Source organism: Ranitomeya imitator, chromosome 4 (genome assembly GCF_032444005.1).
Source record: "Ranitomeya imitator isolate aRanImi1 chromosome 4, aRanImi1.pri, whole genome shotgun sequence".
NCBI classification, from domain to species: domain Eukaryota; kingdom Metazoa; phylum Chordata; class Amphibia; order Anura; family Dendrobatidae; genus Ranitomeya; species Ranitomeya imitator.
In genome coordinates this window covers 249,609,704-249,637,653 of record NC_091285.1, presented here as the reverse complement: position 1 = coordinate 249,637,653, position 27,950 = coordinate 249,609,704, and the positions used below count along the sequence as shown (strand labels likewise).

At 43.7% G+C, this 27,950-nt stretch overlaps 1 protein-coding gene across 1 annotated transcript; it reads left to right on the top strand.

Moving 5' to 3' along the window:
* The first annotated feature begins 6,761 nt into the window (after positions 1–6,761).
* On the top strand, positions 6,762–10,800 carry AMIGO2 (adhesion molecule with Ig like domain 2). The gene is made up of 2 exons (XM_069764487.1): positions 6,762–7,110; positions 7,355–10,800. Exon 2 carries the CDS (start codon positions 7,474–7,476, stop codon positions 9,034–9,036), a length of 1,563 nt encoding a protein of 520 aa, XP_069620588.1. The 5' UTR covers positions 6,762–7,110; positions 7,355–7,473; the 3' UTR covers positions 9,037–10,800.
* Positions 10,801–27,950: the final 17,150 nt, after the last annotated feature.

Sequence of the window (27,950 nt, the reverse complement as noted above, 5' to 3'; positions counted from 1 at the left end):
CCATGCATGCAGGGGGGAATATAAGCCATTCAGGGGGAATATGAGCCATGCATACCGGGGGGAATATAAGCCATGCAGGGGGAATATGAGCCATGCACATACCGGGGGGAATATGAGGCATGCATACAGGGGTGGAATATGAGCCATGCATACAGGGGGGAATATAAGCCATGCATACAGGGGCGGAATATGAGCCATGCATACAGGGGGGAATATAAGCCATGCATACAGGGGTGGAATATGAGCCATGCATACAGGGGGGAATATAAGCCATGCAGGGGGAATATGAGCCATGCATACCGGGGGGAATATGAGGCATGCATACAGGGGTGGAATATGAGCCATGCATACAGGGGGGAATATAAGCCATGCATACAGGGGCGGAATATGAGCCATGCATACAGGGGGGAATATAAGCCATGCATACAGGGGTGGAATATGAGCCATGCATACAGGGGGGAATATAAGCCATGCAGGGGGAATATGAGCCATGCATACCGGGGGGAATATGAGCCATGCATACAGGGGTGGAATATGAGCCATGCATACAGGGGGGAATATGAGCCATGCATACAGGGGGGAATATAAGCCATGCATACAGGGGCGAACTATGAGCCATGCATACAGGGGGGAATATAAGCCATGCATACCGGGGGGAATATGAGCCATGCATACAGGGGCGGACTATGAGACATGCATTCAGGGGGGAATATGAGCCATGCATACAGGGGCGGAATATGAGCCTTGCATATAGGGGGGAATATAAGCCATGCATACAGGGGCGGAATATGAGCCATACATTCAGGGGGGAATATGAGCCATACATTCAGGGGGGAATATGAGCCATGCATACAGGGGCGGACTATGAGCCATGTATACAGGGGGAATATAAGCCATGCATACAGGGGCGGACTATGAGCCATGCATTCAGGGGGGAATATGAGCCATGCATACAGGGGCGGACTATGAGCCATGCATACAGGGGCGGAATATGAGCCATGCATACAGGGGGCAATATAAGCCATGCATACAGGGGCGGAATATGAGCCATTCATACAGGGGGGGGGATATGAGCCATGCATAGGGGGTGGGGAATATGAGCCATGCATACATGGGGAGATATGAATCATGCACACAGGTGGGGGTAATATGAGCTATGTATATGGGATAGGAGGGAGATGAGCCATGCATACAGGAGGGGGGTCATTATACAGTATTGAGCATAATGTGTGGCCGTTATACAGTATGGAGCATCATGTGTGGCCGTTATACAGTATGGAGCATCATTTGTGGTCATTATACAGTATTGAGCATTATGTGGGATCATTATACAGTATGGAGAACTGTGTGGCCGTTATACACTATGGAGCACTATGTGTGGGTGGTCATTATACAGTATGGAGCACTGTCTGGCCATTATACAGTATGGAGCAATGTGTGGCCATTATACACTATTTAGCATCATGTGTGGCCATTTTACACTATGGAGCATCATGTGTGGCCATTATACAGTATGGAGCACTGTGTGGCCATTATACATTATGGAGCATCATGTGTGGTGGCCATTATACAGTATGGAGCACTGTGTGGCCATATTTTTGTTTGCTTATAATTATTGTATATAAAACAGTGTGATCAGCAGTGCTAAATGGCTGCGGTTGGGACGTGGATATGGGTGTGACTAGTTGTGAAATGGGTCTGGTCAGAGGCGTGGCCTAAAATTTGCCGCGGCGCACTACGCGCGCCGCAAACTTTATACCTTCTTCAAAAGTTGGGAGGTATGGTACCACATTTGCCAGATCACGGCAAGTGCCGCAAATCCCATAGGGAATGAATGAGGCCGAACGCAGTGTTGCCGTAAGTGATCCATTACGCGGCAGATGCAGAAAAACTGCCCGATCTGCTGTAAAAGGCGACTTTCACATCAGCGATTCTTGCCAAAGTCACTGCCGATAGTGTCATACTCACCAAAAGGGGAGGCAGCGCTAAAAGTGCCTAGGGCAGCAGAAACTCTAAATACGGCCCTGGGGGGCTACATTATATTCTGTGAGGGGGCTACCCCAACCCTTGCTACATTATTAAGACGTGAACTACCTTATATTATACCCTGATATTAGCGCTTTTTACCGCACAATTGGTGGTCTTGTATCTATTTCTATGTAGCTACATAGTGGGCCCCAAGAATGATTTTCTCTGGTGGGCCCAAGGTGCTCCAGTCCGACGCTGCTTACACCCAGGAGGCACGGTGACAACTACAGAGCCGGGTTATCTAAGAGACGCTATAAACAGGCTCAAGTCACCAGTCATACGGGTTTTGTCCTATCCTATATGGGGGACAGAGAGAGCGAAACATTGCATTTGTGAGACCCTTATGTGAAGCCATAGGCAGTAAGGGACTACACCACTGCAGCGCAAAGGAAGGCTACTGATTTCCACCTCGACAAGGGAACTCTGGACTTGCCTCCAAACCGGCCGGACTCTGCCTGCCCTGTGATCTGGTGCTCTGGACTGTGGATGTTGAAGTCTTCAGTAAAGGTAAAGAGACTGCAACCTTGTGTCTTCATTATTCCCTGCGCCATTCACCATATCACCATCTTCACACCAGGAAGCCCTGGGGATACCCTTCACCTGTGGGAAGCTATACCATCTAGCTGCCATAACATCACCCCAGCGGACCCCTTAAAGCAGCGTCGGTCACCCTGACCGAATACCACAGGTGGCGTCACGAACATTCCACTTAAAGACCTTTCCCCTTTTACACGGACGTCCCAGGGCCACGGATCGGGTCAGCCACTGAGACATCCCCCTGTGAACCGAAGGACCCATTACCGAGTACCCCACGGCCCCATGGGGGTGCTCCATATGATTAACCCCTTAGTGACGAAACCAATTTGCAGCTTAATGACCCGGCCAAGTTTTAAAATTCTGACCACTGTCAATTTATGGGGTTATAACTCTAGAACGCTTTAACCGATCCGCTGATTTTGAGACTGTTTATCCAAAACATATTGTACTTCATGTTAGTGGTAAAATTTCTTCACTATTACTTGCATTTCTTGTGTGCAAAAAATGGCAATATGGCGAAAATTTTAAACATTTTTCAATTTTCAAACTTTGAATTTTTATGCCCTTAAATCAGAGAAATATGTCACACAAAATAGTTTAAAAATAACATTTCACACATTTACTTTACATCAGCACAATTTTGGAAACAAATTTTTTTTTGTTATGAATTTATAAGGGTTAAAAGTTGATCAGTGATTTCTCATTTTTACAACAAAATTTACAAAACCATTTTTTTAAGGACCATCTCACATTTAAAGTCAATTTGAGGGATGTACATAACAGAAAATACCCCAAAGTGACACCACTCTAAAAACTACACCCCTCATGGTGCTCAAAACCACATTCAAGATGTTTATTAACCCTTTATGTGCTTTACAGGAGCTGAAGCAATGTTGAAGGAAAAAATTAACATTTAACTTTTTTACAAACATTTTATTTCAGAACCTTTTTTTTTATTTTCACAAGTGTAAATAGAGAAAATGAAAAACAAAATTTGTTATGAAATTGCTCTTGAATACGCCAATACCCCATATGTGGGGGTGAACCACTGTTTCGGCGCATAGCAGAGCTTCGAAGAGAAGGAGTGCTGTTTGACTTTTTCAGTGCAGAATTGGCTGGAATTGAGATCGTACGCTATGTCGTGCTTGGTGAGCCCCTGATGTGCCTAAACAGTGGAAACCCCCCATAAGTGACACCATTTTGGAAAGTAGACCCCTTAAGGAACTTATCTAGATGTGTGGTGAGAACTTTGAACTCCAAGTGCTTCACAGAAGTTTATGACGTAGAGCCATGAAAATAATTTTTTTTATTTTTTCCACAAAAATTATCTTTTAACCCCAAAATTTTTATTTTCACAAGGGTAACAGGAGAAATTAGACCACCAAAGTTGTTTTGCAATTTGTCCTGAGTATGCTAATCCCCCACATATAATGGGTAAACCACTGTTTGGGCACACGGCAGAGCTCGGAAGGTAAGGAGTGCCGTTTGACTTTTTCAATGCAGAATTGGCTGGAATTGAGATCAGACGCCATGTCGCATTTGGAGAGCCCCTGATGTGCCTAAACAGTGGAAACCCGCCACAAGTGACACCAGTTTGTAAACTAGACCCCCAAAGGAGCTTATCTAGATGTGAGGTGAGCACTTTAAACACCAGAGTGCTTCACAGAAGTTTATAATGCAGAGCCGTGAAAATAAAAAATCATTTTTTTTCCACAAATTATTTTTTAGTCCCCAATTTTTTATTTTCCCAAGTGTAGCAGGAGAAATTGGACACAAAAAGTTGTTGTCCAATTTATCTTGAGTATGCTGATGCCCCATATGTGGGAAAAACACGTCGGGGCTCGGAAAGGAAGTAGTGATGTTTTGGAATGCAGAATTTGATGGAATGGTCTGCGAGCGTCATGTTGCTTTTGCAGAGCCCTTGATGTGCCTAAACAGTAGAAACCCGGCATAAGTGATGCCATTTTGGAAACTAGACCCCCCCAAGGAGCTTATCTAGATGTGTGGTAAGCACTTTGAACTCCCAAGTGCTTCACAGTAATTTATAATGCAGAGCAGTGAAAATAAAAAATCTTTTTTTTTCCACAAAAATGATTTTTTTATCGCCTAATTTTTTTATTTTCCCAAGGGTAACAGGAGAAACTGGACCCCAAGAGTTGTCCAATTTGCTGATGCCCCATATCTGGGGGTAAACCACTATGTGGGCATACAGCAGAGCTTAGAAGGGAGCACCATTTGACTTTTTGAATGCAAAATTGGCTGGAATCAATGGTGGAGCCATGTGGCGATTCGGGACCCCCTGTTGTACCTAAACAGTGGAAACCCCTCAATTCTATCTCCAACCCTAACCCCAACACACCCCTAACCCTAATCCCAACCCTAGCCATAACGCTAATCACAACCCTAACTCCAACACACCCCTAATCCCAACTCCAACCATAGCCCTAATTAAAACCGCAACCCCAACACACACCTAATCCTAATCCCAACTCTAGCCATAACCCTAATTAAAACCGCAACCCCAACACACCCCTAATCCTAATCCCAACCATAACCATAACCCTAACCACAAACCTAACACTAATCCCAACCCTAATCCCAACACACCCCTAACTCTAATCCCAACCATAACCCTAATCCCAAACCTAACCCTAATCACAAACCTAAACCTAATCCCAACCCTAACCCTAATCTCAACCCTAACCCTAATCCAAACCCTCATGCCAACCCTAACCCCAATCCCAATTATAACCCTAACTTTAGCACCAACCCTAACCCTAACTTTAGCCCAAATCGCTTTAGCCCTAACCCTAACTTTAGCCCAACTGTAACCCTAAATGGAAAATGGAAATAAATGCATTTTCTTTATTTTATTATTTTTCCCTAACTGGGGGGTTTATTTACTATTTTTTTTAATTTTGATCACTGTGATAAGGTCTATTTCAGTGACCAAAATGAACCAATAGGAAAAACCTTCCTATTGTTGCTGGGTGCCGGCCGGCAGAGCTCGGTGGGCGCACTGCGCATGTGCCTGCTATTTTCTTCCCGGAAAAAGATGGCAGTGCCCATTGGGGGAAGGAGGACCGAGGAGCACCGGGAAGTACCGTGGGGAGATCGGGGACCCTATTTCTGTCTCCTCTGATGTGAGATCACATCAGAGGAGAGAGAAATGAAATGTCACATTGGACTTTTTTTTTTTGCTGCCGCTGCTATGCGGTTGATAACGGCGATCGCAAAACCGGGATCGGTAAAAACCAACCTGAATCATGTTCTCTGGGGTCTCGGCTACCCCCGGCAGATACACTTAAACCACAGCGCCATTAGTTAACATCTTTGTGGTTTAAGTACCCTTAATTGCCGCCGTGAAAAGGCGTAACTGCGGTTGATAACGGGTTAAATAAGATGTTTTCCGAGCATGTTTGCTCATCACTATTCTTGATTACTTTTTATCAAAACTCTGTTTCTTTTTTATTCCCCTGGTCAAACCAGTATGTTCCTTTGCAGTCTGAAACACGTAACACATAACACAAGCAGATATATCCTTTTTAAATCCTGTTCACTTGTTGCTCAGTGAATGAAAAATGGTGCTAGCTGATTCTGTATTCCATCCTGGTATATCATTTGCGTATAGCGCCACTTACAGGCTGATATTGGTCACATCTGAACGCTGTCAGTAAATAGACACTTCTCCTGGTTGCTAGGTTGCTTAGTGAGTATCTTACCTCTCATGCACATAGTCCCTGTGTTGTACAGAGTTGGAAAGAAAATGGTATTTTCTTGAGCAATTAGCCGTGTGCTGTTCCTCTCCAGGGTAATGGATCTGGAATGTGCTGTTGCTATGTAGTCATAAATTTACAGTAGCTGTAGAAATTGGTCAGTAAGTGACGTGACGAAGAGATATGTGGCACCACGGCATCTTCATGGCACGCACTGTTGTTTTTCTTAATATTTGATATGTTTTCACCTTTTCGGAGGATAGGCGTAAGGGGAGCTAGAGGATGGTGATAATGGGAATGCCTATCCCCTTTGAGTTATCGCAGCAAAGCTCTTCACGCTTGGCAGCATTGAAGTCTGAACAATATATCCCTAGGGCAACTCTAAAAAGGAATTTATTCCTGATCACAAACATACTAAAGGATGAGAATGAAAGAGAGTGGGATACACACAACAACATAGGTGGTGGGAGGGGGATGGGTGGCAGTGCTCGTAGACATAGGCAGCAGCAGCAGCATCTGTGCTGTCTGTGCCCTCTTCAGCCAGCTTTGTATATTTCTCCATGCTGACTGCAGCCAATCACAGGCACAGGTGAACAGAGGCTGGGCAGGCTCAGCTCTCATATACGCTTGTGTCTTGGATGCGAGCAGCCTTCACCAGTTGGGATAATGTCGCACACAGCACACAACCTGTTTCCCTTCCGCTTCCTTGAAAACTTCTTTGCTGTCAACCTTCACAATAGCAAACAATGAAGACAAAAAGGAATGGTCACAGACCAGGACTCCGATGCACTGGTGCAGAAATCAGTTAGTGAATGCTGCAATATAGCAGGTAATAATATTTTACATCTCCCTTTATATTATGTATTAGCGTCATCCATAAATTCCTGAATTCTCGAAGGAGATGCCAAACATGTGCATGTGTTTCGCCGCTTGCTATATCTTTTGAACTTTCAGAATATTTATCAATTTGAAATAGAACATTGCGGACATTTTATTTTATTTGGAATGATTAATGTCATATTTATGGAGCTGCCTTAGTTTCCTACACTAAATACAGTTTGTTTAATTTTCAGTGCCAGTGTGAATACTGCTACAAGATTTAGAATTGACGTATCGTGTTCTCTTAAGATCCCTCCAAGACTTAATACATGATTTGAGGGAGTAGGAAAGCAGAGGCTGAGAAAGATCCATAATGCCTTTCTTTGATTCATCTTTGTCAATGGAGCTTGGAAACGTCCACGCAAAAAGGAAAAGCATTGCCTATGTGTTTCTGCTTCTCATCATCAGCTTTGTTGGTGGTGCTCCTGGGGTGTGTCCTCCAGCCTGCATTTGTGCCAGTGATATAGTAAGCTGCACTAATAAGAACTTATCTATGGTGCCCAGGACAATCTTCAAGTTTATCAGAAAACTAGATCTAAGCTACAATAAAATAGGGTTCCTGGACCCAGACTGGTTCCCGGTCATGTTTGATAAATTGCACACTTTAATCTTAAATCATAACATCATAAGTAGCATTTCTGGTGGAAGTTTCTCCACATTAAGAAATGTAAGACATCTTGATTTATCGTCAAATAATCTACGAACCCTGAGCAATCCGGTTTTCCAAGAACTTAAAATGCTAGAAGAACTCCTTCTGTTCAACAATCAGTTAAGCAACATTGATTCTGGGGCATTTGGAGGACTCCATAATCTTCAGAAATTGTATCTGAGTTACAATGCCCTGGCACATTTTCCACTGGACTTGTATGTTGGCAGAAACAAACTGTCAGAACTTGTGTTATTGGACGTTTCTCATAATAACTTGCAATCAGTGCCTGTTCAGGACTTAAGTTTAATTTCAGCAAGGCAGCTTAGTGGAATCTACCTTCACGAGAATCCTTTTTTATGTGACTGCCATTTGAATACAATGGTACACTTTTGGTATCGTAGACACTTTTCTCCAGTTGTGGATTTCAAAAGTTATTACACCTGCAATTCACCGTTGGAATCTAAAAAATTGTTTCTTATTCAAGAGAACTTCCTCAACTGTTCCGAAAGTACTGTGAACGAGTCATTTCATGCGTTCGGCCTGTTATATGAGGTTCAGATTGGAGAAAGGCTGGTGGTACATTGCGACAGCAAAATCGTAGATAAAGATACCCAATTTATTTGGAGAAGTCCAGAGGACATTACGCTCGAACCGGAGCAAAAGACGGACCATTTTCGTGTCTTTTTCAATGGAAGTTTAGAAATTGAAGAGACACAAATTGCAGATTCGGGTGTTTATTCCTGCACAGCTATAAACAAACTGATTAACGAAACCATAGATATTAGGATAACCGTGGGCAACTTTACAAGTCACAAGTCTCATTCGCATGAGGCATTTAACACGGCCTTCACTACACTTGCTGCGTGTGTAGTGAGTATAATTTTAGTTCTTCTCTACCTTTATCTCACCCCTTGTAGATGCTGGTGTAAATCTAAGAAAAATAGAAAAAAACAGACCCCAAACAGTGCTCACTCCTCCATGTTAAGTGCCACGCCATCACATGAACCCCAAGGAGAAAGAAAATCCAGCACAGGAAAACGGGTGGTGTTCCTGGAACCAGTCAAAGAAACCGAGCAAGGCCAAAATGGGAAAGTCCGACTAATACCCAATGAGAATCTGACGGCAGAAAGCATCTTAAAGAATAGCCGACCAAAGTCTGACTCAGACTCCGTCAACTCTGTCTTCTCAGAGGCTCCTTTTATCACACCAGCGAAGCAATTTGCTTGAATCATTTTACTTACAGTCTGCAGATTTTACATAATAAAACAACAGTGACTCCTAGCTGACTTGCAACGTACAGATGCCTTTGTAAAGCTAATATCTAATAAGGAAAATGAATGTACAGTTCTATATTTCACTAGTTACAAGCACATACAGAAAATTTGTTTGAGTCAGGAATTTAATATGTTTTTATCTATACCTACCTGTCTTTTTTTAACCAGTGATTCTTCTGTTTTAGGAAGACCAGTTTGTATTCTTCAGCTCTGGAATTTGCTGTGGGCTTACAATTGCATTTGAGAGAATTGCAATTGTAGATGTTACCTGGACCTATCAATTGAATTCAGTCGTAGATTGTAGTAGAACAGATGGAAGGAACATGGGTGTGGGGTTTAATGTAGCAACATGTAGTGGTATGCAGTCATTTTTCGGGAATTTCATTCCTATTGTTGCTTATTTAGTGGAAATATAAGGACTATTTTCTACACGAACCCAACTTTCCTCACGTACTATGACAAAACTAATTTATTTTACCGATATACAGTATATGGGCAGAGCTAAAGTATCCAGTGTGTTTTATGTAAAATTATTTCCTAAGGATAATTTTTTAATTATTTTTATTTTTTCTATTTTAGGTATAGAAGGAATTAATTACAAAAAAAAATATAAAGCCTTTGCTGTGCAAAGTGATTATCTTAAGCTAAATGTTAGCCCAGGCAGAAAATCATCCAAATAGGACTTCTTGTCTTGTGTCTATGATTACTACTGCAGATGTTCACTTACAAGAGTTAATATTCTCGGGTAGACTGATATATCCCCTTAATCGGGCAAAGCTGATATTTAGACCATGACGAATGAATTTGCAATTGATGTTGGCTTTATTACATAATATTGTTTACAGACGTACTGGAATATATTTCTTATTGTAATATCTTTTATTGCGCACAGCTATTTTTTGCACTACTTATTACAGATTAACCAAATATCTGGAAGCAAGTAAATTGCTTGTAAATCTTCATTTCATTTAGTTAAGAAGATTGTGGGATAACTGTTTAGGTAGGGTATCTACATTTGATACCACTGTAACATCTTAGGTAGAGTTTAGTGTTTGGTAGATGGTTAGTATCTGCCTTGGATATATACAAATAAATATATATACGGTATATATATATATCAACTATTGGATAGCTTTACTCATTTTTAATGATATACTGTACTAGCAGCAATGTAATAGCCATAAAGCTAACTTAATGATGTTGGGTCATCATGTTGTCCTATTGAGGCGTCATTTATTAGATAAAATATAGCGTACCCCCTCATTATAAGATTGCAGGTTCTTTGCCTTCATATAACATATGTGTATTTTTCACTTTGAAGGACTTTGTATGTTTATATCTTGTATTGTCCTTTGACAAAAATTGGTAGGTTTAGGTATGATTGAGGCAACATCATCATAAAAAGATTTCAATGTCAAAGTGGGGTGCAAAAGAAATGTCATTATTTCTGTTTAGCATAATAACATGCTAGAAAATAAAATATTGCCTGAATTTATTTCACATTGTGCTTATTAAATATTTTTTTCAACATGTATTATTAATGCATAGTTTGCAATGCTAAACATTTCCTTAGAACTGAGGACGCCATACATTTTTCCATGCTTTCTGGCCATACCATTTGCATTCTGCCCTTGGCTTTAATAAAATAACAGCGCAAATTTCCTCTTTCTTCTTGATTGCTGCTGTAAATACATATAATCCTTTACAAGGTACCTGCTATGACCGGAAGTACAGTACATTACTATACAATTCTTAACACTTTAGACTTTATTATGTTGATGAAAAAGGGGTTAATATTCCCAATACCATTTTCCTTTGTCCTTACTTGAAAAATAAAACCATGATCTTCTTGTCATTGGTTAATCGTATTATAAAATGGCTATTATCTTCATTACAACATTTTATTGCGCTCATATTTCAATATTCTGCTGTTCTGTTTCTTGTTAATGAGGTTACAGGACATCAGTGGTGATCTTTACATTGTTATTATGTTCCATGTGCGCCACTCGGACAGCTCAGGTAACAGCAGCATTTAGGTTACTCTACATGGTGTATACCTCTTTTAAGCAAAATACAGTATACCAGCAGATCAAGACACCAAGAAGGAACAAGCAAAAGCATAATATTATGCTGCAAGCACTGTCATATTTTTAAAGCAGACGGTGAACACTATCATTACTATCACAGATCCCAAATAGATTTATGCATAGTTGGTAAAATCATTAATGTAATTATGCATCCAGAATGTATAGCATAAATTAATATTTGTAGGTGTATTCACATGATATGGCATCTTGTGCACTAATATTGTTCCTGTGAACCTCTGCAGACACAATATATGGGCCCCAGCATACCCCTCCAGCAACAAACACTATCCCTGGTACTCTATGGCAATGAAGGGGGCTAATGGTTACATCCATTGTGATTTAGGGCATTAAATGGGTTAATAGCATCCCAATAAAAGAGTACAGAGAATGGGATACTTATATCATTTCTTGAGGTCTAAAGCAGTGGAAAAATTTAAAAGGAATTTCAGGAAAATGGCTATCAAATGGTCTAAAATACGTAAATGGTACCTGTCATGTTAAAAAAAAACACTGTTAACCCGCAGACATGGGGTTAATCTGCAGGATAATAGCATTCTTAACTTGCACTTGCAGAGAGAGTCCCGCTGTTGGGAGGAAATTAACGTGAGCGGCTGTAACCGCACTCCTGACCCAGACTGACAATCGGCTATAAGGTTGGGGCTCTCTGTGAGGAGTCCAGGCAGATTCATAACACTATTAATATGTTGATTAATCCCATGACAGGTTTTCTTTAAACAAAAAAACAAACAGCTGGTACTCACCCTCCAGGGTTCCAGTGCTGACTCCCGGGTGTGGCTCAGGTCTTGGTGTTTTGGCTGCAGCGGTAGTATCACATCATCAGCACACATCTCTGCTGTAGCCCCCCTCAGTATAGCTGCTGAGCTAAGTAATTGGCTACAACAGTGATGCGCATTGCCGACATGACGTCACCGCCACAACCAAGACATCGAGCAGCAGTGAGGAGTCGGCGCTGGACCTAGGAGGTTGAGTGCTTGTTTTGTTTCTTATTTTACGTAAATTAGAGCATTTGGGGTTCACTTTTCTGAAAGTGAAAAAAATTCCTTTAATGGCAACAATCCCAAGTGGTTTAAAGTTAGTGAAGAGGGCTAATTACCAGTGCTGAAAGTGGTAAAATAAAACTAACCTCTTGCTCCTCCATCTGCAACTGTAGAGGAATGAGACGCAAATACAATATCAACAGCTATCAGCCTACCACTGACCAACTCAGACAATGTTAGAGTCTTGGTGAATGGCGGGCTGGGATGATACAATGCATGAGTAGGGCTAACGTCACACTGTGTTTGTAGTGCTGACCCAATAATAACTGCCAGCACGCCCTCCAACCCATTACCAATATGTATAAGAAATAATACAACTAACACCAATTGATGGGTGAAGGCCGGTCACAGCATTATTAACTTATTTAACTTGAACCATTAGAAAGGCACTTAAATTTAATTAAAAACCATGTTTGCCGCTAAATGCCCTATTGAATATTCAAAGGCAAGTCAGCCGACGAGCCGTACCCATGTGCCCTTTCTTTCTTTACCACTGTAACTTGAATTCTAGAAAATAAACAGAATTCAACATTAGCATAAAACTTTAAAAACAGGGAGGAAGGGCGGAACAAGCACCTCCGGGACCCAAATCAGAGGGAGAAGATGAGGAGAGGGCGGCAACAAGCCACAATATATATATATATATGAATATATATATATATATATATATATATATATCTCCTGAAGAGGCTGTAATGTACTTTCCACCCCTTTCATTGGCTCTACAAATTTAAGCCCCGCCCTCTCACCCGATTCGCTAGTTGGCAGGAGGGAAGCAGGGTGATCTGAAACCTTAAGGGAATGAGGAGGGGCGCCGCAGTCAGAGGCACCCTCCTTACACAAGACAGTGCCTGCCATTCTGGAAACTGCAAATACTTTTCTTTTTATTGTTGAGCATATAATTTTTATATGCGATTATTAGAGAGATGTATTTTTGTATATATCTTCTCATCTGTCAGGGTTATAGGTCAGGAAACTCTCCCAACATATTCCTTCAATGCACAATACAAAAAATTTAAATTATTATTATTATTATTTATTTATATAGCACCATTGATTCCATGGTGCTGTACATGAGAAGGGGTTACATACAAGTTACAGATATCACATACAGTAAACAAACTAACAATGACAGACTGATACAGAAGGGTGAGGACCCTGCCCTTGCGGGCTTACATTCTACAGGATTAAGGGGAAGGAGACATTAGGTTGAGGGCAGATCTTAATCTATGAGATACTGTTAGAAATGAAGAACATGGATACAGGGAGAGAGAAGGATGTTTGTATTTAAGGGGATGTAGACATTAGATTCATTAGAACACAGGATGCCTTCTAGAACTATTATTATTGTGAAGCCACAGCATTAGTAGGCATAGAGCATGAACAGTCTCATGCTGTAAATCAGCAAAGAGCTGATAGTGTTGTTCAAAATGTGTGGTCAAGTTAGGCTACGTTCAGACTAGCGTTGTGCGCCGCTGCGTCGGCGATGCGACGCACAACGCACTGAAAAACGCGGCAAAACGCACGCAAAAACGCTGCGTTTTGCGACGCGTGCGTCGTTTTTTGCCGAAAATCAGACGCAAGAAAAATGCAACTTGTTGCGTTTTCTTGGTCCGACGCTTGCGGCAAAAAAGACGCATTTGTCGCAAAACGCAACAAGCAAAAACGCATGCGTCCCCCATGTTAAACATAGGGGCGCATGACGCGTGCGTCGCCGCTGCGTCGCCCGACGCGGCGCCGACGAACACTAGCACAACGCTAGTCTGAACGTACCCTTAGAGAAGCGGAGATAATCTCTGCCCATTGTAAAAAAAGCATAGCAGCAGAGAAAGGTAAAAAAAGCTATACAAACCCAATATCCAGCTGTTCTAGCTTTGCTACTCTAGTAAAATATTACATATATCCACATAACCACTGTAGCCAGTCATACATATGGCCAGGCTCTGATTCATGCAGCCTGTGGTTTGGGCAACATTAATCTAGTGAGAGGTAATAGTTCAAGCAATCTTTGTAGAGCAAAATTAGAATTTTAACATGCTGTATTGAATATGTCTTGAAATAAGTATGCTGTAACTAAATTATTCTGCTCCTCTGTTAAAGGGAATCCGTCAGTAAGTTTTGGATACCTCATCTGAGAGCAGCCTAATGTAGGCGAAGGGAAGCTGAATCCAATGATGTAACACTTAGATTACCCGGTGCAGCCGTTCTGACATAATCAGAGTATTTAGATTTATAATGAAGCAGAGCTGAGCAAGCAATATTTGATCGTGAACAGAAGTTAGTGGACCCGAAAGATTATGGGTTTTCATTAAAGTCATAGATATAGGTGGACATAGCCAGTGTCTCAGTTGGATAAGTCCGGCAAGTCAGGTCACACTGACTTGCGGTGGATACCGCGTCCTCCACTGACCAGAACACGCAGGCTCTATACCACAGAAGGCAATACCGCCGGACTTATCCCCCTGAGACACTGGCTGTGTCCACCTATATCTATGACCTTAATGAAAACCCATAATCTTTCGGGTCCACTAACTTCTGTTCACTGTCAAATATTGTGACTGATGAAGGTCCGGCTGTAGGACCGAAAGGTTTCTTCTGTTATTTACCGTGGACACCATTAAATCACTTTATCTGAATTAAGTTAAGTCTGAGTGCCGAGTTTTTTGCTATTATTTTTAACAATTTGAGTCTGTTAAATTGGCCACATCATGGAATGGAAACTGTAGACCTGAGTAACAAATAGTTTTCACATTTTCATTTCTCCTCTCCATTCCGGAGCTATTAGCTTTTAAAATTTAGGCAATAATGTGTGTCATAATTCAACGGGGTGGTTCCAGAGATTTGTCTTTGGGGGTGCACTTCTTCGCGTGCATGAGGATCATTGATCATAAGCAGACCGGAAAAGAAGGAAGAATAAAGAGACACTTGGCATGGGAGCAGGGACAGGTGAGAGATTTTACTGTTTTTTGAAATAATGTTGTGAGGAGCACTGTGGGGCGCACTGCGGTGGCATAAGAGGGGCTTTACTACTAGGTAGGTGCAATATAGGTGGGCAATATTACTGTATGAAGGCAACACAGGAGGATATTATTATTGTTTTGGGGCCGCATAGGTGGACATTATTCATGTATTGGAACCCATAGGTGGATATTGTTAATGGGGCCACAAAGGCGAATATAACATCAATATTGAGCATCACAAAGGGAGATGTTACACCTGTGTGGGGGCATAATGAACAATGCTACTGTATGTCACACCTGTGAGGGGGCCTAAAATGTATACAATGAATGGCATGCTGGGGTTAATTTTAATATATTTGTGCACAAAGGGGAGATAAGTCTTACCACTGTATGTGAAACACATCATTACTGTATTGTATTTTAGTTTTGGGGATACTATTAGTTGGTACAAAAGGAAGAGAGTGTTAATGTAATTCCGGGGTCACACTTGTAAATTCAATGTGAGACACTCACATGAGTCTCTCGCATCTATACCTGGCACTGCCGCCGGCACTCGGAACCGGAGCGCTTAAGTGCATAGAAATACATGCAGCCACATGCTCTGGTCCCAAGTGGCGATGGCAGTGTGGGACTTCATGCGCAAGTTTCTCGCATTGAACTCGCAAGTGTGACTCTGGCCTAATACTGGGTGGAAAGTGGGGAGAATGCTCTAGATTTGACTAACCATATACTGTATGTTTATATGTTACATTCTGCAGAGACAGGCTGGAAGAAGTCACAGCGGTCTGCATCGGATGAAGAAGAAGGGAGATAATGAATGTCTTCAATTGGAGATGTACACTTAGACTATATATTAGCTACAGAGTTCTGTGTAATTGTCACCTGTGATCACTGGATTTACTTGTACGGTATATACTGATGCCTTCCACTATACAGTCATTGTATGGGGGTAATAACACTGATTTGTATTAATAATCAGTATGATGATATTACACGGTCACTATTTGGTGGTAATAAATGGTCTTTCTTATCTGGTAACCAAGTGACTGTTATTTTTGCTTAAAAAATAAAGATCTTATTGCTGTGAGCATGTGGATGAGAATTTACAAATCTTTTTCAGATGTTGCTTTTTGTAATTAAAATGGACATGCAGTGCAGATTTTTAAAACCGTACCATGGCAATTTCTCTTTCATCACTGATATTGAACCTTTTAGTATAGCAGGGGTACATTACACAGTAAATCTAAAGCAATATATGCATGTGACACATTTTTCAATCCAAAATGTTCTTGCTTTAAAAAATTTGCTATGTGGCCTTGCTCTTTCCAGTGACGTTTATGATGGCAGGCGATGCAGTTTAACTGTTTACGACTCCAGACTTCCACTGGTACAGGCAGCTGGTAGAGGGGATCTAATTGGACGGATTGGAAGCTCTATGTGTTGGGCTAAGGTGGACAGATAGTTTCGGGGAGAGGGGCACAACAAATGTAATTACGGTAAGACCTGAAAGCAGTGGCATAATTAGAGTCTGGTAAGCACTGGTGCAAGATTTGTCCCCCATCCTGATATGTAAATATATGTCCCCCATCCTGGTATATATATCCATTATCCTGGGACTCACTCTGGTAATATGTACCTTATCCAGAAATATCCTGGTATTTTGTCCCTTATCCTGGTATTTGTCCCTTAACCTGGTAATATGTCCCTAATATACGTCCCTTATCCTAGGACCCAGGCTGATTATATATATCCCCCATCTTGGTACAGGTCCCTTATTCTGGGCCCCATCCTGGAATACATATCCCCAATTCTGATATACAGTATGTCTCTTATGCTGGGCCCCATCCTGGTAATATGTCCCTTATCCTGGTAATATGCCCTTTATCCTGTCCCTTATCCTAGTAATATGTCCCGTATCCTGATACATGTCCCTTATCTTAGGCCTCAGGCTGGTATACAGTATATATCCCCCCATCCTGGCATATGTCCCTTATTCTGGGCCCCATCTTGGCATACTATATGTCCATTGTTCTGCCGCTGTTCTTTAATGCATAGAATAAAATACACAGACACTTACCTTCCTTCAGCTTCCCCATTGTTCTGTTCTGAAGCTGGCAGCTAACTTCAGTAGGCAAGCAAAGGGAGCGCATGCACGCTGATGTCAGCTGCTGGCCTCTGACTGGCCAGCAGTGGCATTGCTGCACACAGATCTGACAAGTCTGTGTGCTGCAATACACTTCAACTGGATGTGCGTTTGATTCTACTGGCGTCGACAGACCCCTCACCCGCACATGCCACCACCCACCCGGGACCAATCCCAACCACTTCAACCACGGTCATTATGCCCATGTCAGAATTAGTAACTAAAATCCCCATGAGCAATTATCTTCTTTGGATTTTTTAATTAATGATGAAACACTAGATTTTGCAGAACAACGATGCTACCTGTGAGCAACTAAGAAGAAAATGAAGTATGCAATATGCTGAGGGATCACAATCTAGAACAGTGATTTTCAACCTTTTTTGAGCCGCGGCACACTTTTTATACTTAAAAAATCCCGAGGCACACCACCAACCAAAATGGCACAAAATGGTGCGTCCAGGTTTGAGATGAAAGTCTGCAGTCATTCTATGTGACTGCAGGCTTCTGAATTCTCACAGCGCAAGCACTGCACACTTTCAGGATTCTCCCTTGCCGGTGGCCAGAGTGGACGGTCATGACAGCACAAGTATGTGATTTGGATACTTCTGGCCACATTCTAACTAGACGTGTCCGGCCTCGGTCAATTCATTTTCATTGAATGAGGCCACACATGTCTAGTCAGCACGTGACCGCATGTATGTAAATCACCAACATCAGAGAATTATGATAGCAGTGTGCACTGTGAGAATTCAGAAGTCTGCAGTCACATAGTATGACTGCAGACTCATCACAACCTTGGACATCCCCTTTAATGTTCCTAACAAATAAAAATGAGAATTAGTATCACAAAAAAAACACATTTACATCCAGGTACCTGATAGATGACGTTGTTTGTGGAGTCGCCTCTTTCTTTTCATCTTCACCTTGTCCAGATGCCATGATGACTCTTCTCATCCACCGGCAGAGCTCGTTTCTGCAGACTTCCATCTTCTCCTGTCTTCTGCAGCACATCCCGACACAACACCCTTAAAGATAGCAGTGTTATTATAATGCTCCGGAATAACAATATCTGCCCTAGGCTGAGCCCCTGAGTAAATAATTGCCCCTCACTTTATTCCCAGCACATAATATGACCCTCACTGTCCCTCTTATGGTACATGCCATCCACACTACCCTCTCTCTCTTTTCCATACTTCACACTGCCTTCTCATACGGTGTCCCTCATAGAGAGCCCAGTCTCTCTACTGTGCCCCTTCATTACACTCCCCCTACTTGGCATACTGTCTCCTCCTGGCTGTTACCCTCACACTACTCAGTATCTATTATGTGTCCACTCACACTTTCATCCCCCCATACTGTCTGCACACATTTCTAATAGCCTCCTCCTGTACATCCCCCCTGCTAACATACCCCTTTGCTCTCTCCATATTTCCTCCTCACACATTCCCCCCTCACACATTCCCCCGACTCCCCATACTGTCCTCACACATCCCATCACCGTTGCTCCCAGTACTGTCAGCACACATTTTTCCCCTCGCTACTGTGTCCACCCCCATCTCCCCACTCACCCCCACAGAATATATCCACTGCCCTTCCGATAGAATAAATCCATCCCCTTCCACAGAATAAATGCACCCTGCCCCACACATGCTAAATAAATTCCAGCCCCCCCCACGTACACACTGAATAAATCCCCCCCACACACTGAATAAATCCCCCCACACACTGAATAAATCCCCCCCACACACTGAATAAGTCCCCCCCACACACTGAATAAATCCCCCCACACACACTGAATAAATCCCCCCCCACACTGAATAAATCCCTCCCCACACTGAATAAATCCCCCCACACACTGAATAAATCCCCCCACACACTGAATAAATCCCCCCCCACACTGAATAAATCCCCCCCACACACTGAATAAATCCCCCCCACACACTGAATAAATCCCCCCACACTTAATAAATCCCCCCACACACTTAATAAATCCCCCCACACACTTAATAAATCCCTGCACACACTTAATAAATCCCCCCACATACTCCCCATAAACCCACCCCACGCTGAATCTTCGGTGTCTTCAGCTCCACAGCACAGGAGCACTTACCACCAAGTCTCTTCTGTCTCCTGCGCGCCGGATAGTGATAGAGCCGGCGCACTGCAGCTTCTCTGTGCCGGCTGTCAGCTTGACAGTCGGCACAGAGAACAGCTGACTCCCGTTCCCCGCGGCACACCCGACCATGTGTCGCGGCACACTAGTGTGCCGCGGCACACTGGTTGAAAAACACTGATCTAGAAGAATATATTATACTAGATGGTGGCCCGATTCTAACGCATCGGGTATTCTAGAATATGCATGTTCACGTAGTATATTGCCCAGCCACGTAGTATATTGCCCAGCCACGTAGTATATTGCCCAGCCACGCAGTATATTGCGCAGCCACGCAGTATATTGCCCAGTCACATAGTATATTGCCCAGCCACATAGTATATTGCACAGCCACATAGTATATTGCCCAGCCATGTAGTATATTGCCCAGCCACGTAGTATATTGCCCAGCCACGTAGTATATTGTGCAGCCACGTAGTATATTGCCCAGTCACGTAGTATATTGCCCAGCCACGTAGTATATTGCACAACCACGTAGTATATTGCCCAGCCACGTAGTATATTGCCCAGCCACGTAGTATATTGCCCAGCCACGTAGTATATTGAGCAGCCACGTTGTATATTGCCCAGTGACGTAGTATATTGGCCAGCCACGTAGTATATTGCCCAGTCACGTAGTATATTGCCCAGTGACGTAGTATATTGCCCAGTGACGTAGTATTTTGCCCAGCCAAGAAGTATATTGCCCAGTGACGTAGTATATTGCCCAGTGACGTAGTATATTACACAGTGACATAGTATACAGCACAGAGCCACGTAGTATATTGCACAATGACATAGTATATTGCAAAGTGACGTAGTATACAGCACAGAGCCACGTAGTATATTGCCCAGCCATGTAGTATATTGCCCAGCTTCGTAGTATATTGCACAGCCACGTAGTATATTGCCCAGTGACATAGTTTATTGGCCAGCCATGTAGTATATTACCCAGCTACATAGTATATTGCACAGCGATGTAGTATACAGCACAAAGCCACGTAGTATATTGCCCAGTGACATAGCATATTGCCCAGTCACGTAGTATATTGCCCAGTGACGTAGTATATTGCCCAGTGACATAGCATATTGCCCAGCCACATAGTATATTGCCTAGTGATGTAGTATATTGCCCAGTGACGTAGTATATTGCACAGCGACGTAGTATACAGCACAGAGCCACGTAGTATATTGCCCAGTGACGTAGTATATTGCCCAGTGACGTAGTATATTGACCAGTGATGTAGTATATTGCCCAGTGATGTAGTATATTACCCAGCCACGTAGTATATTGCCCAGCTACGTAGTATACAGCACAGAGCCACGTAGTATATTGCACAGCGACGTAGTATATTGCACAGCGACGTAGTATACAGCACAGAGCCACGTAGTATATTGCACAGCAACGTAGTATGCAGCACAGCCCATGTAGTATATTGCCCAGCCACATAGTATATTGCACAGCGACGTAGTATACAGCACAGAGCCACGTAGTATATTGCACAGCCCATGTAGTATATTGCACAGTTACGCAGTATACAGCATAGAGCCACGTAGTATATTGGCCTGCCATGTAGTATATTGCCCAGCCACGTAGTATATTGCCCAGTCACGTAGTATATTGCCCAGTCACGTAGTATATTGCCCAGTCACGTAGTATATTGCACAGTGACGTAGTATATTTCCCAGTGACGTAGTATATTGCACAGTGACATAGTATGCCAGCACAGAGCCACATAGTATATTGCACAGCGACGTAGTATATTGCACAGTGACGTAGTATACAGCACAGAGCCACGTAGTATATTGCCCAGCCACGTAGTATACTGCCCAGTGACGTAGTATATTGCCCAGTGACGTAGTATATTGCCCAGTGACGTAGTATATTGCCCAGCCACGCAGTATATTGCCCAGCTACATAGTATACAGCACATAGCCACGTAGTATATTGCACAGCGACGTAGTATATTGCACAGCGACGTAGTATACAGCACAGCCCATGTAGTATATTGCCCAGCCACGTAGGATATTGCACAGAGCCACGTAGTATATTGCACAGCCCATGTAGTATATTGCACAGTTACGTAGTATACAGCACAAAGCCACATAGTATATTGGCCTGCCACATAGTATATTGCCCAGCCACGTAGTATATTGCCCAGTCACGTAGTATATTGCCCAATCACGTAGTATATTGCACAGTGACGTAGTATATTTCCCAGTGACGTAGTATATTGCACAGTGACGTAGTATACAGCACAGAGCCACGTTGTATATTGCACAGTGACGTAGTATATTGCACAGTGACGTAGTATACAGCACAGAGCCACGTAGTATATGTAACGGGAGTACTGGGTAGACTAAGGCTGGTTACCCGGGCCCCTGTGATATCCCTCAGGCTAGGAAAACCCTGTCTGACCCTCTCCCAGAAGTTACACTAAAGGTGTGCATATCTGGGCCGCCAGGACTGACCCTGTCTCCTGTTTCAGCCCTAAGCTGGCTGAAACCACCTCCCGCCACCCAGTGAAGAGACCACACACCAATCCCCACAGAAAGCACAGACAGGGAAAACTGAAAAACGCACCACGCCGCAGTCACACAGGAATACACGAAAATATCCACAGGGCAAAACAAATAGTGTGAATAGTGTCCGACATTACAGTATATTGCCCAGCTACGTAGTATATTGCCCAGTCACGTAGTATATTGACCAGTCACGTAGTATATTGCACAGCGACGTAGTATATTGTCAGTGACGTAGTATACAGCACAGAGCCACATAATATATTGCCCAGCCACGTGGTATATTGCCCAGTCACGTAGTATATTGCCCAGTGACGTAGTATATTGCCCAGCCACGTAGTATATTGCCCAGCTACGTAGTATACAGCACAGAGCCACTGTCACGGGGGTAATGGGTAGACTAAGGCTGGTTACCCGGGCCCCTGCGTTATCCCTCAGACTAGGGGAAACCCTTTCTGTCCCTCTCCCAGAATTTACACTGATGGTGTGCTTGTCTGGGCCGCCAGGCCTGGCCCTAACTCCTGTTTCAGCCCTATGCTGAAACCACCACCCACCACCCAGTGAAGAGACCACACACCAATCCCCCACAGAAAGCACAGACAGGGAAAACTAAAAACGCACCACGCCGCAAGCACACAGGAAAATACGATAATGTGCACAGGGCAAAACTAATACAAATATAGGAAGGAGAAATATAACAACGGATCATACACCACCAGATACGAAATTACTTCTCCAAGACCACCACTCCAGACCAGAATCACTAGGCACGAGGCACAAGCTATAATCGGCGAAGTCCAAAGTCCAGCAAAACTATTTAAAGGCCATGGGCGTAACCCAACCTCCAACCTGATTACCAACTAAATTAACCCTGAGCAACCTGGATAAAGTCTAGCCGGCGCCACTGAGCGTATAGTGGACATAAATGGAATTACCGCTGTGTGTCGGACGCCCTAGTGTGAATAGCGTCTGACATGACAGCCACGTAGTATACTGCCCAGTGATGTGGTATATTGCCCAGCCACGTAGTATATTGCCCAGGTGCGTAGTATACAGCACAAAGCCACATAGTATATTGCACAGCGACGTAGTATATTGCCCAGTGATGTAGTATATTGCCCAGCCACGTATGTCACAGGTTAAAAAATAAAAAATAAACATACTCACCTTCGGATCCGAGGGCCCATTGTAGTTGTAACATACTCACCTTCAGATCTGGTGCAGGCAATGAGCGCGTGACTGCCACCATCTTCCGTTCCCAGGATGCATTGTGAAATTACCCAGATGACTACGAGGTCTCACGAGGCCACTAAGTCTTCTGGGTAATTTCGCAATGCATCGCCGGGAACGGAAGATGGCGGCCGTCACGAGCGGCTCGGCGGACAACGGTGGGTGAGTATAGCAGGTTTTTTGTTTTTTTATTATTTTTACCATTAGATTTTTTACTCTTGATGCCGCATAGGCGGTCCGTTACCGCCGGCATTAACCCTGTTTTAGCGGTGGCTGGAGGGGAGTATGTGGGCGCCGGGCAGTGACTGCGGGGAGTAAGGAGCGGCCATTTTCTTCCGGACTGTGCCCGTCGCTGATTGGTCGTGGCTTTTTTTCTGCGACCAATCAGCGACTTGGATTTCCGTGACAGACAGAGGCTGCGACCAATGAATATCTGTGACAGACAGACAGACAGAAGGACAGAAAGACGGAAGTGACCCTTAGACAATTATATAGTAGATTAACATGGAAAGATGACACAAAATGGATAATACACAAGCAATTTTAAAAACAATTAAAAATGCCAAAAGTTCCCAAAGATACAAACAAGGTATAAGTCTATAATAATACTAACATCTGTCCTCATTATCCATAAAATAACACACAAGGTATCTGTGGGTCAAAGTGAAGGAATGCAGAAGTGGCAACTAGAGTTGAGCGACCTTGACCTTTTTAGAGTCGAGCCGGGTTTCGCGAAACCCGACTATCTCAAAAGTCGGGTCGAGTGAAATCGGCCGATTATGACGTAAAGTCGGGATCGACCGAAACACGAAACCCAATGCAAGTCAATGGGGCAGCATAGTCGGCAGTGAGTGGGGGCCAGGAAAACACCTAGAGTGCCCATTTTAATGTCAAAACCATCCATTCTTCTTAATGAAGCTTGTCAAGCGTAATTTACCTTATAATAATTGGAAGGCATTTGAAATTGGGGGTCATTTGGCTAAAGTTGTGGTGGGTAGGGCTGGTTGAAGTAATTAGTGGGCCCAGGAAATCTGGACCACGTCACGGCAGTGGAGCAGGGAGAGGTAAGTATTTCAACTTTGCAAGTGCTGTGAACCTGAGCAAGCAGGGGGGGCCCACTCGTTGGCATTGGCACTGGCACAGGGCCCCTCAAAGTACAGCGGTGTGTTTGCACGGCGGGGGCACCTCCCACCGGCAGCAACACTTTTGCGTACTATGAGAGGCCCTGTGCCAGTGACGTCGCCAACTAGTATTCCTCCCCCCACCTGATGAAGGAACCTGCACTTTCATCTGCACCTTCCTCTTTGTCCCCGTGTAAGGTGGTATGGTATGCGGGAAGAGCAACCTGACTTTCAGCAGGGTCACAATGTTGTTGTGTAGCGTGCACGGGGAATTTTGCGTTATGGGTCAATGTACCAGCAGACTCATCTATCACTGGCTGGGCAATGGGCAGGATGAGGAGGAAACACAGATATAGGCCCAAAGAATAAAGTTGGCTAAATGCAGTTCAAAATTGGTAACACAGGAATAACCAGGGGGCATTGCAGTGGAGGACAACTGGAATGAGAGGCTGACACAGAGAGTAGGCCCAAATCAGTAAGTAGTCGAAATGCAGTTCAAAATTGGCAACCGTAGTAAACAGGCGGCACAGCTTTGTTCAGTGGAGGAGAACAGCAAGGAGTGGCAGACACCGATAGTAGGCCCCAACCCAACAAGTAGGCCAAATGCAGTCTAACATTAACAACTACTTAGCGAGCGCCTGAAAACGGAATTTCAGGACAGGAAACCAGGAGAACAGCAAGGAGTGGCAGACACCGATAGTCGGCCCCAAACCAACTAGTACGCCAAATGCAGTTGTTCCGTTTAACCACAATTTAATGAGAGCCTGAAGATAGAAGTTCAGGAAAGGCAACCTGGAGAACACCTTGGAGTCGAACACACCATCTCTCTACACCCCATACCCAATTTGTAGGCCTAATGCAGTGTAGTTTCCAAGAACTACTAAACGAGAGCCGGAAGATCGAAGCTCAGGAAAGGCAACCTGGAGAACACCTTGGAGTGGAACACACCATCTCTCTACACCCCATACCCAATTTGTAGGCCTAATGCAGTGTAGTTTCCAACAACTACTAAACGAGAGCCGGAAGATCGAAGCTCAGGAAAGGCAACCTGGAGAACACCTTGGAGTGGAACACACCATCTCTCTACACCCCATACCCAATTTGTAGGCCTAATGCAGTGTAGTTTCCAACAACTACTAAACGAGAGCATGAAGATCGAAGCATTGGCGAGGAAACCTGGAGAACACCTTGGAGTGGAACACACCATCTCTCTACACCCCATACCCAATTTGTAGGCCTAATGCAGTGTAGTTTCCAAGAACTACTAAACGAGAGCCGGAAGATCGAAGCTCAGGAAAGGCAACCTGGAGAACACCTTGGAGTGGAACACACCATCTCTCTACACCCCATACCCAATTTGTAGGCCTAATGCAGTGTAGTTTCCAACAACTACTAAACGAGAGCCGGAAGATCGAAGCTCAGGAAAGGCAACCTGGAGAACACCTTGGAGTTGAACACACCATCTCTCTACACCCCATAACCAATTTGTAGGCCTAATGCAGTGGAGTTTCCAAGAACTACTAAACGAGAGCCGGAAGATCGAAGCTCAGGAAAGGCAACCTGGAGAACACCTTGGAGTGGAACACACCATCTCTCTACACCCCATACCCAATTTGTAGGCCTAATGCAGTGTAGTTTCCAAGAACTACTAAACGAGAGCCGGAAGATCGAAGCTCAGGAAAGGCAACCTGGAGAACACTTTGGAGTGGAACACACCATCTCTCTACACCCCATACCCAATTTGTAGGCCTAATGCAGTGTAGTTTCCAACAACTACTAAACGAGAGCATGAAGATCGAAGCATTGGCGAGGAAACCTGGGGACCACCTTGGAGTGGAACACACCATCTCTCTACACCCCACACCCAATTTGTAGGCCTAATGCAGTGTAGTTTCCAAGAACTACTAAACGAGAGCCGGAAGATCGAAGCTCAGGAAAGGCAACCTGGAGAACACCTTGGAGTGGAACACACCATCTCTCTACACCCCATACCCAATTTGTAGGCCTAATGCAGTGTAGTTTCCAACAACTACTAAACGAGAGCCGGAAGATCGAAGCTCAGGAAAGGCAACCTGGAGAACACCTTGGAGTGGAACACACCATCTCTCTACACCCCATACCCAATTTGTAGGCCTAATGCAGTGTAGTTTCCAACAACTACTAAACGAGAGCCGGAAGATCGAAGCTCAGGGAAGGCAACCTGGAGAACACCTTGGAGTGTAACACACCATCTCTCTACACCCCATACCCAATTTGTAGGCCTAATGCAGTCTAGTTTCCAAGAACTACTAAACGAGAGCCGGAAGATCGAAGCTCAGGAAAGGCAACCTGGAGAACACCTTGGAGTGGAACACACCATCTCTCTACAACCCATACCCAATTTGTAGGCCTAATGCAGCGTAGTTTCCAACAACTACTAAACGAGAGCCGGAAGATCGAAGCTCAGGAAAGGCAACCTGGAGAACACCTTGGAGTGGAACACACCATCTCTCTTCACCCCATACCCAATTTGTAGGCCTAATGCAGTGTAGTTTCCAACAACTACTGAACGAGAGCCGGAAGATCGAAGCTCAGGAAAGGCAACCTGGAGAACACCTTGGAGTGGAACACACCATCTCTCTACACCCCATACCCAATTTGTAGGCCTAATGCAGTGTAGTTTCCAACAACTACTAAACGAGAGCCGGAAGATCGAAGCTCAGGAAAGGCAACCTGGGAACACCTTGGAGTGTAAGACACCATCTCTCTCCACCCGATACCCATTTTGTAGGCCTAATGCAGTGTAGTTTTCTACAACTACTAAACGAGAGTCGGAAGACCGAAGCAATGGCAAGGAAACCTGGGGAACACCTTGGAGTGTAACACACCATCTCTCTCCACCCGATACCCATTTTGTAGGCCTAATGCAGTGTAGTTTTCTACAACTACTAAATGAGAGTCGGAAGGCCGAAGCAATGGCAAGGAAACCTGGGGAACACCTTGGAGTGTAACACACCATCTCTCTCCACCCCATACCCAATTTGTAGGCCTAATGCAGCCTACTTTCCGACAACTACTAAACGAGAGCATGAAGATCGAAGCTCAGGAAAGGCAACCTGGGGAACACCTTGGAGTGTAACAAACCCTCTCTCTACACCACGGAAGGGCTGATTCTTAGGAAGGAAGGCTGTCGAAAAGAAGCAGGGCGCGTCCGAGGGTGATTATATTCTTATTAGGTATATACTCACCCTCGGACGCGCCCTGCTTCTTTATTTGTAATGAATGTTTATTTGCAATGTGGTTTTGACTTACTCTATTTTTTTGGTAAATACTGATTTTATTATTTTCATTGTTTTGCATCTTCTTGGCAATAATATAAAGAAGACGCGACAGGACAACACTTGGTGGATGCCATATCTGTGTTTTAAATTGAAAAAAACTTTCAGTTAACTACTTGCAGGAGAACGTTATTGTAGCTGGTGGCCATTTTTAGTACTGTACCAGATTTTTGTTGTATGTGTTTGTTTCTAATGTTAAAATGTCTGCATTTGATATCTCTCCAGTATTTTCTTTTTTATAAGCAAAATACTTATTTTTATATTTTCTGATGTTAG

Coding starts and splice junctions, on each gene's coding strand:
- AMIGO2 (XM_069764487.1), top strand. CDS start 7,474: ATGCCTTTCTTTGATTCATCTTTGTCAATGGAGCTTGGAAACGTCCAC.